The sequence below is a fragment of the Pongo abelii genome, chromosome 3 (genome assembly GCF_028885655.2).
Source record: "Pongo abelii isolate AG06213 chromosome 3, NHGRI_mPonAbe1-v2.0_pri, whole genome shotgun sequence".
Classification (NCBI taxonomy): domain Eukaryota; kingdom Metazoa; phylum Chordata; class Mammalia; order Primates; family Hominidae; genus Pongo; species Pongo abelii.
In genome coordinates this window covers 123,402,255-123,416,249 of record NC_071988.2, presented here as the reverse complement: position 1 = coordinate 123,416,249, position 13,995 = coordinate 123,402,255, and the positions used below count along the sequence as shown (strand labels likewise).

General features: G+C 35.3%; 1 protein-coding gene across 1 annotated transcript in view; it reads right to left on the bottom strand.

The window, feature by feature from the left end:
* BANK1 (B cell scaffold protein with ankyrin repeats 1) overlaps positions 1–13,995 on the bottom strand; it is a 306,099-nt gene that overhangs the window by 230,147 nt on the left and 61,957 nt on the right. Inside the window, exons 3-4 of the mRNA XM_024246032.3 lie at positions 9,209–9,363; positions 1,730–1,868 (exon numbers count right to left, since the gene is read on the bottom strand). Of these exons, the coding sequence (XP_024101800.2) occupies positions 1,730–1,868; positions 9,209–9,363 (294 nt within the window). The remainder of the gene's footprint in view (positions 1–1,729; positions 1,869–9,208; positions 9,364–13,995) is intronic.

Below are 13,995 nucleotides of genomic sequence, written 5' to 3'. Positions count from 1 at the left end.
TAAAATGTAGTTCTTACTAGTTGTTCTTAGTAGGGTTCAAAACATTTCAAAATACAGTGACATGAAGCAGAGAAAATAAGGCTCTGGGCCCATTTCTGCTGAGGCATTTTCCATCCAACCAAACAGGTTCAGGTAACCATCTTGAATATTGCTACAAAGCAGCCAACATTTAGGGAGAAAATTTCTCATCAATTTAAAGAATACAACAGTTGAAACGAATACTTAAATAAGTTTAATTATGATAGTTGGTTTATTATGATAGTGGTTTATTTATTTATTACAGATTTGTTGTTTAATCACGGAGACAATATTATGTCTTGGTATATCTTGGAAAGCACGGCATATTCATTTTCTGCTTTTCTTATAATTAATTTGAACTGTGACATGTTTTATTCTTTATACTGCTCTCACCCAGTAGGTATACTGAGCAAAAATTCTTAAGTAATGTGAATAATTATATTTGAGCATCTTGATCTGCTATTCGGGAAATATTATTTAAGTGCTTCTTAATTTGCAATATTGATGTTTCTATAGTGACTTTAGTCTAACTAAATTTAAATTCTGAAACTAATTAGTTAGAAAATTTTATTCATTAAACCACTTAAGAATGTGACATAATGAAGTAGGGGGCATTGAGACAAGAAAGAAAGAAAAGGAAAGAGACGGAGTTTTTCTCATTTCACTTCTACACATGCTTATCCATGACAGAAAGCAGAGTCTGAAATGTTTATAAATGTTTAGTATGGAGTTTTTCCTTCTTATAATCCAACTTCAGTCTAAGTTGTGCAAGGAAATCCATACACATGCCTTCCACACAAACAGAAGTCTGTAAATGCTTTGTAAATAGACTGCATAATTACTATATTTTAAAAGGAAAAAATGTTCAAAATGTGTTTGACATGATCTTTAATTTAAAATATTTTTGCCACATTTCCAAATTCATAACAAGATTGAGCATCTTTTTCTTTCAAAATATTTTATAAAGTTCACATTTATGAGGTTTAATGAGATGATTTTATTCTCTGATCATGAAAAGACATCATAAATGTAAAAACCAAGCAGTTTTACATTTATATTAAAATATCCAGAAATTAGTATTAGATTAATATTAGATTTTGATTTTAATACAATTATTGTTGCAAGTATGGTTATTCCATCTGAAATTTTAAATCTGATACAATTTATCATGCTATAAGCAAAGCTGGATAATCAAATGATTAGTTTTGTAAGTGAGATGAGGAAAAGATGAGAAGATTATATGTACAAATTGCACCATACTGATAAAATAATGGGAAAAAATGCTTTTCAGAGCAACAAAAATATACCAGAGACTTGGGGGAAAAAAGAAAGAAAGGGAAAAAAATAGAGTTTATTAATAAAACTCAAAATAAATTGCTAATCCAAATGTCACAACAAAGCAGACAATTTTAGTTATATGTTTAGTGGTTGTCATATATTAAAATGCTCTCTGCTGACATATTTAAAAATGTATGATGTTACTGGATGTCATTTCATTACACAGTATACAAACTAATTTCTCATAATTTACATGTTCTTACTTTTGCAAATCCAGATTAATAATAACAACCTTGGGTATGTGAAAACTAAACACAGGAAACACCTGCAGAACAATATTAGTTTTTGTAAGGAAGTGAAACCATTTATCATAAATTTATTGGAAGGAACTCAGGATGATGTTTTATGCTTATTAAATCATAAACATTCTTACCTAAAGCTTTCATGCACCAGACTTTCTTATTCCAAAGGGCTGGCTGTGTTCTAATGTGCTTATTACTTGATGTAAATTCAACCTCTACAGTATCACCAATTACTTCATCTCTCAAAATTATGAATATTTCACCAGGATTCTGTAAGATGAAAATGTAAGCATTTGAAAAAGTTTACATTAACCAAGGAACCCATTACATTTCTTTATAATTAAGGTAATACACTATTATTGAATAAGTCTTCTATGGTGTTTGTATTTTCAACTGTATCCAGAAATAAAATACATAAATGTGATTCTCACTACATTTTAAATAGTATCAAATTTCTTTTTATTGTATGTGCTTTTTTTTCCTCTAATGCCATATTTTGCAACCTAAAGAAACAGTGTGAATATAGCCTCTTCCTTTTCTTCTTGCGTCTTCCTGAATATGGCTCTCTGTACCAGGGTATAAGCATCATTTCACAGACCAGCAGAAGACTATAATTCAGCTGTTAACCAAATCATTTCTCCAAATCCCTTTTCTAGTCCTTTATATAACTTGGTTCCTTTATCTATAAATGATAGAATTGAAAAAGTTTAAGATCTCTTACAATTTAAATATAATGACTTTTCTTTTAAGAAGTCCAATAGTTTTATATTTTATGTAGTAGAAGTTCAGTGGCCACTCTTTATTTATGGTAAGTGTCTGCCATGGTTTTTGAGTTGACTAAAGGTTATAAATCTGAAGTTTCTAGATTTAATTAAGATGGAGAGGCCAAATCTATAAGGTGAAAAAGGTTATTGAATAACTCTTTGTGAAAAAATATTGAGAAAAAATACTAGGAACGAAAGATTGGGGTTAATACAGAGAAAAGAAAGGCATAAACATTTATTATCTATTTTATACTAGAAATTATACTCAGCACTTTTTATATAAATATATTTCCTCTAATCCTAACTGAAACAGATAAACACAAAGACATACAGAAAGACAAACACACACACACACATACACACACCAAAATAAATGGATAAGGCTATTTCTTTTTCTCTTTTAGGAAAAGGACAACTAATATACAGAATTACATTCTGAAGACTAATCAGAAATATTTAATTTCCAAATCCACACTAATCATTATATCATGCTGTCGAACCCCATGAAAAAACTAAAATAAAACATTCTTTTTATGATTATCTTAGATATCACCTTTCAAAAGCTTTCTTCAAGTCATAATAAGTTTCAATTCTATACTTAAAAAAAACAGGGATCCCATTTATATGCTCTTATAAAATCATGTTTATCAAAAAGTTACTAATTTCAAGATTCTCTTAAATGCCCCTAAGTATAAATTACTCACCAATAAAACTTACATCTTTATGCTTTATCTCAAAGAGTTTCTAATTATGTTGATGTTATAGAATCATTTCAGCTCACACAAAAATCTACTTCAGGCATTTTCCACCAGAGTCTAATACTCCTAAATATTTTTCCACAGGGTATTTTGAACTAAATTTCTCCTCAGAATTTACAATGCTCATCGGGAAAGGATCCTATTTCAAAGGAACTCCCACTATTCCGCTTGTTGCTCTTGCCCCACACATGCAACATGTCACAAAAGCGGGAGTGTAAGCCCTCCTGTTCCTCACATCTGCAACCTCCTCCTCACAGGGCCTTGCTTCTAGTACAGTTCTTTTGTTCCTTTTGTTTCTCATATCTGCCCCCTCACCTCAAATCTTTAAGAGCCAAATAATGTCTTTCCATTTCATTTGGGCTCAGTTAGTCAAGATCCTCTGCTTTAAAGTTCAAAGATCTTTCCTGTGTGTTCATCATTCCTTGTTTAACTTTGACTTACAGCTTTCCACATTTGGACAGTGCACATGCACTCTCCCAGTGTTTTATTCACCCAACCGACTCCCAACTCATGACTGTTTCTGACACATGAGATTCCCCACTCAGGGCCGGGTGCGGTGGCTCATGCCTGTAATCCCAGCACTTTGGGCGGCCGAGGCGGGTGGATTACCTGAGGTCAGGAGTTCAAGACCAGCTTGGCCATCCAACATGGTGAAACCCCGTCTCTACTAAAGACATGAAAATTACCCGGGCATGGTGGTGCACGCCTGTAATCCCAGCTCCTCAGGAGGCTGAGGCAAGAAAATTGCTTGAGCCCGGGAGGCAGAAGTTGCAGTGAGCCGAGATCACACCACTGCACTCCAGCCTGGGCGACAGAGTAAGTCTCTGTGTCGGAAAAAAGTAAAAATAAAAAAAAAAGAAAGGCAGGACTCCACCTTTCAACCATTTCCAGAGAAATGTTCTAAGCAAAAGGCAAACACACTGACCACTCCAAATGAAGCACTCACATCTTCATTTGTACCCATGGCCAGCTTCATGGGCCCATGACCTTACTGTCACACAGGGCCCCACACTTAGAAGGCCCTGTATTTGGTTTAATATTCTGCTGTAATTACCTTGACATTATAATAATTTGAACATCATACTTTGTATTTTCATTTTGTACTGTAAACTTGGCAGCCGGGCCTGCTTGAACATAATGTTGGCATGATATTTAATTCCTTTTCTCCTTCTATATCCCCATATTTATCCTCTCCAACAATGTCCAACTCAGGTCTCACCAGCTCCACAAAATCCTCCTGCAACTTCAGCTCACAAGGAGTTTTAGAACTTTCAAAGGAACACTAAAGCACTGCATATCCATAACCATCATTTGACTGTTCCTGCACTGCATATCCATAACCATCATTTGACTGTTTCTGAGAGTCATGCTCTCTACTCCTGATTAGCTTTTCATGTCTGTGTCTTGCCTTTCTAGCTAGATGTTAAACGTCCTAAGGCTGTTTTTATTTTCTTATATTATTGTAGCACCTTTCAAAAATTATTCACATAAAAACATTCTGTATATATATTTTTAAATTAAGATGAAGTAAGTCTGTAAAAATATGACACTTTAAAATTGAGCATGCTCAGCTCTGTTCCATACCTCTCTCAGTACTCAAAGCTTCCTCTACTCCCGGGAGTAAGCACTGGCTCTTAATTACGTGAGTTAATTTAATTCAATGGAGAAAATATTAGGATCCTCAAATGGTCATAAATTAGTTTTACCACTTATGAAGCTATTGTTTTGCTCCCAATCTTTCTGACTCCTCTGTGAATCCCTTATTTAGGTCAGAGCATTCAGGGAAACAAAGGGTTATGACAATTATCACTTCCAAACTTTAAAGCTTGGCTACATTGGTCATAAGCCTTGAGACCTAACAAAAGAGGTGAAATTTGGTCTGCAATGTTGCATTTATATCCGAATCCCTGAGGTAGGACACAGGCATTATTTTGTGTGTATGAAAACTCCCCTAGTAGTCCCTGTATGTAGCTTAGTTTTTGATAACCACCTACTTAAAAGAAAGAGACATCTTTTGGTCACTGTAAAACTTCACTTCTGAGAAGGCATCACTTCACAATACAGACATTTCAGGCATTAATGCACGCAATCATCTTTTGCTGCTTTTACTGTATTTTCCAATTAAATCACAGGATTGGGCTTTAAGTTAAGGTTGGTTACCAAGGACTAGTTTGTGATTTGGTATCAGAAGTAAGTGGGTAGTGCTGTTAGCTTTTGTACACTGTTTTAAATTGTATTCAGAGTCAAGGGATGAACTGGCAAAAAGGTAATCTCTGAGATTCTTATGGCCTTTAAGAGTCACATTCTTTCATGTCATCTCAATTTATCTCTATATTTGTTTATTACATAATCCATGGTCTGTCCAAGGGCTTGAAGACTCATATTAGGGTTTTAGCCTTAGAAGTGTGTCAATAAACAGGTCATATAAAATAAAGACCTTTATTAGGGAATATGGTATGTGGTAGGATTCTGATTTTAAAAACATTCAATAAAATTAATATAGATCCAAATGCTGATAAAGCCACTTTAAAGGTCTTTTGTGGTTGCATGATGACTTTCAGAATTAAATTTTCTCAAGAAATCAATAAGTGATTCAACTGGTTTTTCAAATGTCTCTATCTTAACATCAGGATAGCAGCAGTGGGAAAATAAAATAAAAGTAAAAGAATTAGGGTTGATTATACTAAAGGAAGTAAGAGATTTGGGGAGAAGGAAAGTTGAGATTACAGTGGGCAGATTCTACCAAAAGGAAGGGAAAATGATATATTTAAAGATCTGGATTTAAAGAAAAAAAGAGATAAAGAAAATAAGCTCACTCCTAATTGTTCTTTAGGATGGAGCTACTGCTGAGAAAATATAGAAGTCATTTCTGAATCTGTGACTAGGGATCACAAAAATAAGATTTAAACTTGACACTGTTGATATTTTTGGACCAAATGTGTCACTGTTGTGGGAGCTGTTGTGTGCATTACAGAAAGTTTAGCAGCTTTCAGAGTTCTACCCACTAAATGCTAGTAGCAACCCCCTAGTTATGACAATCAAAAATCTCTGCAAGCTTTGCCAAATATCCCCTGGGTAGAGAGGGTCAAAATTACCTGCAGTGGAGAGCCACTTCTTTGAGGGTGTTTGCTGGAGTAATGGACTGCACAGGGAAGAGAAGTTACTAAAAAATAGATCAGGTCAAGTTCTGGTTTTGTTGTAATTCCAATGGCAGAGTACCTCACAGTTGGATTTTTCATCAGGGAGATAAAATTGGATGAGATTCGTTTGAACAGTGGATGCATTTGGGAGACCTAGAACTCACATCTCTCATGGTCAATTGACCCACATAAAAAAATCAAGAGGCATATGCTAGAAAAACAAATGTCTTGGCCCATAAACAAAGAAAAGTCCAAAAAATACTAAAATAGAAAAAGTGTGCCAGTCTTATAGAAAGTGAAAGAAGAGGTCAAATTAAGAAACAGTTTGGAACTGCTAAAACTCACATAGGTATTTCTCAAAGACACAGATAATTAACTTACATAAATAGGACAATGGAGGGATATCTTCACTGGTGCATGGGGAAAAAAAGTTAAAGAAATAAAGTAAAATATTTTTCTGCTGTTTGAGAAGTGGCACAAAATTTTCAAGGTCTAGGAAATCCAAATCTGTGGAAAAGAGCAGTGCTAGGAAGAGTGACAAGGCAGAGGAATCAATATTCCCAAGCTCCAAGGGTCACAGGCAGTAGCAACAGCATCCACTGCCTTAATTAACGATAGACTAAAGTTAATGCTGCAAAGCAGATGAGGGCACAAAGAAGAGAATTTCTCTAGGAGGCAGGTCCATAGACCTCAGCAATTCCACAGCAAGAGGCAGCAGCAGGAAAAATTTAAACTAACTCCCTTTTCATCAGAGAGAATGAAAATTACACAACTATAAAGAATTCATAGTCAACCCAGTGTTAGCATGCTGGAAACACAAAACTAAAAAGAGAAATTAACAGGGTTTGAAGATACTGGGTGTGAATCTGGCACATCTTAAGGAAGACCTGGTGACTGATTGAGGTAGTATGGTAAAATTTCTAGATTTTTTAAGATGATAGGGAAGCCTCAACTATCATTTCCTTAAGGCAGTAATCTTAAGTGGTCTCTATTCACGGACTAGTTAGAAAACTTCTCAGAAATGAATTTGAGTTCAAAGGTTGTGCTTTCAGACAGTTCACACAGGCTGAAAGTTGTCGTGGCAAGTCTGAAACATGATTTTCACTCAGTGGGTAAAAGTGGTCTTTTCTATGGTGGTTGGCAATAGTCTTATGGATTCAGACTATACTAAAATCTAGGTTCTGAAAACAAAAAAATCTTGTCTGGGATAACTATTTTTGGTCCATGATTAGCTTACTTTGATTAGAATGTGGGGCTGGCACTAAAATAACTTTGTATAACCTTTTAAATGTTTAGGATTCTTTAAAAAGTGGGGTACATAAAAGAAATTTTATATTGAAATAATTTAAATCTAAGAGTCTGAAAGAATTATATCAATGTCAATAAAAAACAGTCCATGATTCTCCTATTGAAAAAACCCTTATCTAACTAGCTATCTACATAATACATCTTTGCTTAGATAGCAGTGAGGTTTGATTTTGGGACTGATTTCTTTGTAAATTTAGTAAGAGAAGGGTCTTATAGTGCTCAAATTTTACTGTTGCAGATATTTTTAAAAGCAGCTATTGAGACTCACTGTATAACTCCTGTTGAGCTACTTTTAGTTTCAGAGGGTTTTCTTTTTTCTGCTTTGATTTCATCTACTTGAGAGTAGTTGCCATTTTTCTTTCATTACACTTATTTTCTGTCTTTTCCATTGTTTCTGACTCAGTAGGAGCCACGAGTTCTGACTGTTTAGCCTGATCTCCTTCCTTTAAGTTCTGAGTCCTTGCAATTTTTCTTTGCCTGATCATCTGTGTCAGTTTCCTCATGCCTGTATAGTTCAGTTTCCTGGGGTCTCTAAGGTAGTGTCAAAGCATTTTTTTGTTCCTCTGGAACTGATAGCAAATAGCTTAAAACAGCAATTCTTCTGCTCAGGCATGGGGTAAGGGTCTAGAGAGTGAGGGTGAGGAAACTAAACTTTACCCTTCTACACAGGATATTCCACCTCCATCAGGACCACTGGTATCAGTAGGATCAGTAGACCCACCCAAAGGTCAGTGAGCCCCTGTCACTGGCTTCTATCAGAAAGACTCCTTCAGGCAACTCCCATAAGGCTCTCCTGTATCTCTGGCTCTTTATACTCAACGATGCCACAAACTGAGGCCCAGCATCTTTTTCATGCCCTAAGATTACGTAGTCAGAGATTTGGGAAGGCTTATTTTAGTGGTTCATTCCAAGCAAGATTTAGGAGGAAGACATGCTAGGAACATATATTCCCACAGTCACCTGCCCAGAAATCATCCCCTCACATTATACTCTTATTTCCTGAAGGACCATCTCTTCTAACTTTTATGGTATTTCCACTTAATGTCAGCTTTTAATACATGTTTCATCATTGAAAAATTGGTGTGGTCCTAAAAATAAAGTATTTTAAAATTCTATCCAAGGGTACCTTTCCCTTTAGGAAAATAGATCCTTAACCTATTTAATGTGAATCTAAATTTCTTTTGACTAGCTTGAGAGCTATTGCAATTGTACATCTATTTGCAAAATGTGAAGTAACAGTTGATAAAATTAAGCTTCCATATAACCTTCACTATTTAATTTTTCAACAATTATGTAACAAATACCTATTAATTCAATTATCATCCAGTGTGTATCAAATGCCTACTAATTGCCTAGGTTCAGAGGATAGCCATGAACAAAGTAGACAAAAATGACAGCTATGTTGGAGCTTGCATTCTTGTGAAATACAATATCTATTAAAAAAATAACAGGTGGGCTGGATGTGGTGGCTCATGCCTGTAATCTCAACATTTTGGGAGGCTGAGGCAGGAGGATCTCTTGAGGCCAGGAGTTAAAGACCAGCCTGGGCAACATAATGAGACCCTGTCTCTCCAAACAACAACAACCACCACCACCACAACACAATGGGGTCACTTAAATAACAAGGTATCTTTACTGACCTCACATGGAATTTCAGCAGGAAGCACCACTGCTAGTGGTATGGTGTTTCTTGAAGCTTCTGATAGTTCTTCAATTTCCTTTCTCTCACTTATTTCCCCAGAATGTTTTACTCGTAGGTCTGTTGGAATGTTGACCTCAAAGTAGTCTTCAGAATCTAGAGAAAATTTTGTGAATGTAGATTATAATATAACTAAAGCCACAGTATTTCCTCCATTGTTATAAAGACTAATTGCTAAACAACCAATGTAATATATGGGAAACCGAACCGAGTTTAAGATAGCTGAAATAATTGAACCAATGTTAATAATTAAAATAATGCTTCACAATTTAACTAGTTTTATAATCTTTATGACTAAACTAAATCAACTGTGTAATACTATGTTCATCTACTAGTTAAGTGTTTTCCAAAAAATAGAATCCAGTCACCATTTATATTTTCTCTTAATATTAAAACAGTAGATCTGCAAAACATAAAACCATTTGTTTTCCATGATGGTTATTAAGGACATTTATTTTAAGTCAGAACAATTTAAATCAGAATAGTTATTTGCCCCTTACATATTTCTAATTTAAAAAAAACAGAAACCGCAATTATGGGACAATCACTAAATAAATTAAACTGGTATTTATTTCTAGGAAATACTAGTTTAATAGTGAAATACTAGTACTCATCAAAATGTTAATGCATTCCATGGAAATAAGTGTCTATATCAAATAAATTGGGTTTCCTTATAGCAGTATTACTAAGAACACTGAAATATGCTAATATAAATTTTGAATCTCAAAGAAGGAGCATAGCATCTGATTTTAAAAATTTTAACAGTAATTTAGCATTTAGTCTTAATCATGAAAACATTGTTCTCTATTAAAAAAATGTCTTAAGAGAAATAGATTATGTTTTATTATTATTCAGTGTCTCAAAGCCCAAAATGTTTCACTATGGCACAGAACCAATGTGGCTAAAATTAAAACTCTTGAAATGAGAAGGTCGCATCTATAAACTCATGCCCCCCCAAAAGCAGCCCTGAAATCCCCCAAGAAGGGAAATAGAAAAAAGAAAAGCAGCGCCTGACAGTTAGAAACTAGGCTGGCACCATGAGAATGCCTTGGTCTTCCGGAAGCTAGCCTGCCACTCAGAGGCGGAATCTGGTTTTCTACTGAGCACCAACAACATCAAAATTAGACAAGGCCACTCTGTCACCATGATGAACCAAGAGAGTGACAAGACCACGTTGTAATCATGTCAGAATCTAGACAAAATAATGAACATTGCCCAAACCACAAAAATGACCAAATCCTGGCTAGTATGAATGACTGCTTCTTTAGCAATTCCAGCTGTAGCCTCATCTCATTTCTCCTACCCTCTACATGGGGTGATCCACTCCTCCTAGTTTGTCTGGGAATTTCCTGGTTTGGGTTCTGAAAATGCCCTGCCCCAGGAAACCCCTCAGTCTCAAGCAGACCAGAAAAGTTGGTCCCTTGCTTCCAAGTAGAGTCATTAATATTCCATTAATATGTCAAATCATAAAATTACATCTGCTTCTTGATAGCAGGCAAACTATATCCAAGCCCTGCTTCCTTGAACCCTCCTCAAATCACTGAACACAAGTCTAAATCTTCCAAGTCCTTTCTAATGCCCTTTTCCTGAGATACCCCATGGTTCTCCCTGATGTGCCTTCTCTTTATTGCAACAAGAAAAAAAATCCAAATACTTTAAGTGCAGGTACATTCCTGGTGGTCTTTGGCTAAGCAGCATTGACAGGGTAAAAAGAAAGAGTCAAAGGCAGTAGATTTGGAAGTAGTTAGAATATTGGTCTCACTGTACCCAAAAAAAGAGAAGTCACCAGCTCCATATAGGTAATTCTATCAGAAAAGCAGAGTAACAAAAGAGAGCCTCCCTTGAGAGGGAGGAGCTGTCTCCACACTGTTTCTGAGAAGAAAAGTTTTCTTGTTTTCTTCTGTCTTATGACAGTTGCAGAACTAAGGCACAAAAGCACCTAGGATTTCCAGCTTCCTCTCAGTACTAGTCTTGTTTGAAATGAAAAACAGTCCTTATTTCACTAACAATTTAAAATACTTTCATAAGCAATCTCTTCTCTCTCTCTCTCTCTTCCTCCTGTCTTATACACACACACATAGACATACAGATCAAAATAGTGAAAGTTTGTATAAAACTGGCTCAATACTTTTGTGAGTTTGTAGAAAAACTAAGAAATGGATTTTATTTAATACACCTTAAAAGCAGGAGAAGTCATTCCACCATGGCAGTATCCAGGATTTTCTGCTAATTCTTCTGTGATATTAGGTAAAAAAAGTTATTTTATTTACCCTGGGGACATAATCACAAATGTACAAAAAGATTTATCTCTATGAATATTCACAGAAGTAGTGTTTGTAATGGAGAAAATTGGAAGCAATCTAAGAAATAAGGAATAAGATAAAAATATGTTATGTGATAAAAGTTGTAATTGATAAAACTAATAATAACTCTATCAAGGAGTATTTAACAAGCAGCAACAAGTTTATGATATAACTGAAAAAATTCAAGTTACAAAATTGTCAATTTAGTAGGCTCCCATTCTAGTAAAATAAAAACTGTACATATACAGAGCTATGTGGTAGGAATTAAAGACATAGGCTTGAATGAATGAGAATAGACTTGCTATATATATATATATATATATATATATATATATATATACGTATATATACCCCAAAAATATTGAGTGGTTCTTTCTGGCTTGTGGGTGATGTGTAATTTACTAAATAGATATAAATATATAATATTAATAACATCTAATAATACAGTATATGTAATATATATTCTGATTTTTCTACACTGAAAATGTATTTATTTTACAGGTTTAAATTATGTATGTATATTTAATTCAAGTAGAGGAATGAAATGATGAAGATTGCAGACTGAGAACATGTATCTATTTTCCCACTCTACAACATATAAATGCAATAATAGAAAAGATTGCTTGTAAGAGAATGAATGTATTAAAGCACTAGAAATTGATAAATGGTGCAATTACATAAGAACAAATTTTGAGGAGTTTCTCAAAGATAAAAGTTAATCTGGAACTAAATGAACAGAGACATCACTACAGAGAAAACAGAGCCCAAAACATGTTTGGAAAAGACAACTTCAAATAGAAAATTCGTTTTCCAAAACTAATTACTTTCCAAAACTGAAGAAACCACAAACTCAAAAGTTGAAGAGCAGAAGAAGGTCCTGGGACAAAGATAATGTTAATAAGTTAAAACCTAATTTGGAACAGAGATAACTGGGACTTTCCCAGCTGCTACTTCTACTCAGCAAAAGGAAGTTTTGCTTTTGCCCTAAGAATAAAACTAGCCTATTGTAAAACAAAATTAGCTAGTACTGGGACTGAATAAGGGAACAGAATGGAACCTGCACTTACCACCCTTCCCAAAGACAACCGAGAAAGAAAAACTGATAAGAGAAGGGCTAACTCCAGCATTTTTTTCCCAAGGGTTAAATGTGTAGGCTTGGCTGTCTACTTTGTAGGTGTTTTCACCAGGAGATTCATAGGAGCAACAACTATTAACTGACAGTGATTCTCAACTAAAAATATAAACCGCCACCCAAGATTATCCTTCCCCTCTCCTACTCTTATCGCCCACCCAAATTCACTCATTCTTCCTTTGAGGCACCTTTTCTTACCAACACCTTAGTCGAACTTGACACCTCTGTAACTCTAGTGCATACAATTGTGCCTGGCACATGGTAGAAGCTTAATAAATACTTGTTGCCTGGTTTAATAATCAAATAAATCCATGCCTAGTTAGGTTTTTTTAAATGATTTATATCTCAAGGACAGGACTTTATTCTATCTACCATATGCCTTGGTCTGAAAAAGGTTTAAGGACATATTATGGCTGTTGTGATGTTCTATCCAGATCATTCAAACTTTCTCCACATCAGCAATAAAGTTGTTTTGCTTTCTTATCATTTGTGTGTTCACTGGAGTAGCACTTTTAATTTTCCTCAAGAACTTTTCCTTTGCATTCACAACTTGGCTAATTGTTTGGAGAAAGAATCCTAGCTTTCTACCTATATTGGCTTTCAACATGCCTTTCTCACTAAGCTTAATCATTTTTAGCTTTCGATTTTAAGTGAGAGATGTGTGACTCTTTCTTTCACTGGAACACTTGGAGGCCATTGTAGGCTTATTCATCGGCCTAATTTCAATAGTGTTTTGTCTCAGGGAACAGGGAGGCCCAAGCAGAGGGAGAGAGATGGGGGAATACCCAGTCAGTGGAGCAGTCAGAATACACAAGACGTCTATTGCTTAAATTCACTGTCTTGTATGGGTGCAGTCCACGGCACCCAAAACAATCACAATGGTAACACCAAAGATCATTTGTCACAGATCACCACAACAGACATAATGATAATGAAAAAAGTTTGAAATAGTACAAGAATCACCAAAATGTGACACAGAAACATGAGGCAAGTGCATACTGTTGGAAAAATGGTGCCAATAGACTTGCTCAACAAAAGGTTGCCACAAACCTTCAATTTGTAAAAAATGCAGTGTCTGTGTAGCACAAAAAAGCAAAGCACAGGCCAGGCACGGTAGCTCATGCCTGTAATACCAGTACTTTGGGAGGCCAAGGCAGGCAGATCACTTGAGGTCAGGAGTTCGAGACCAGCCTGGCCAACGTGGTAAAACCCGGTCTCTACCAAAAAATACCAAAAAAAAAAAAATTAATTGGGTGTCATGGCACACGCCTGTAATCCCAGCTACTCGGGAGG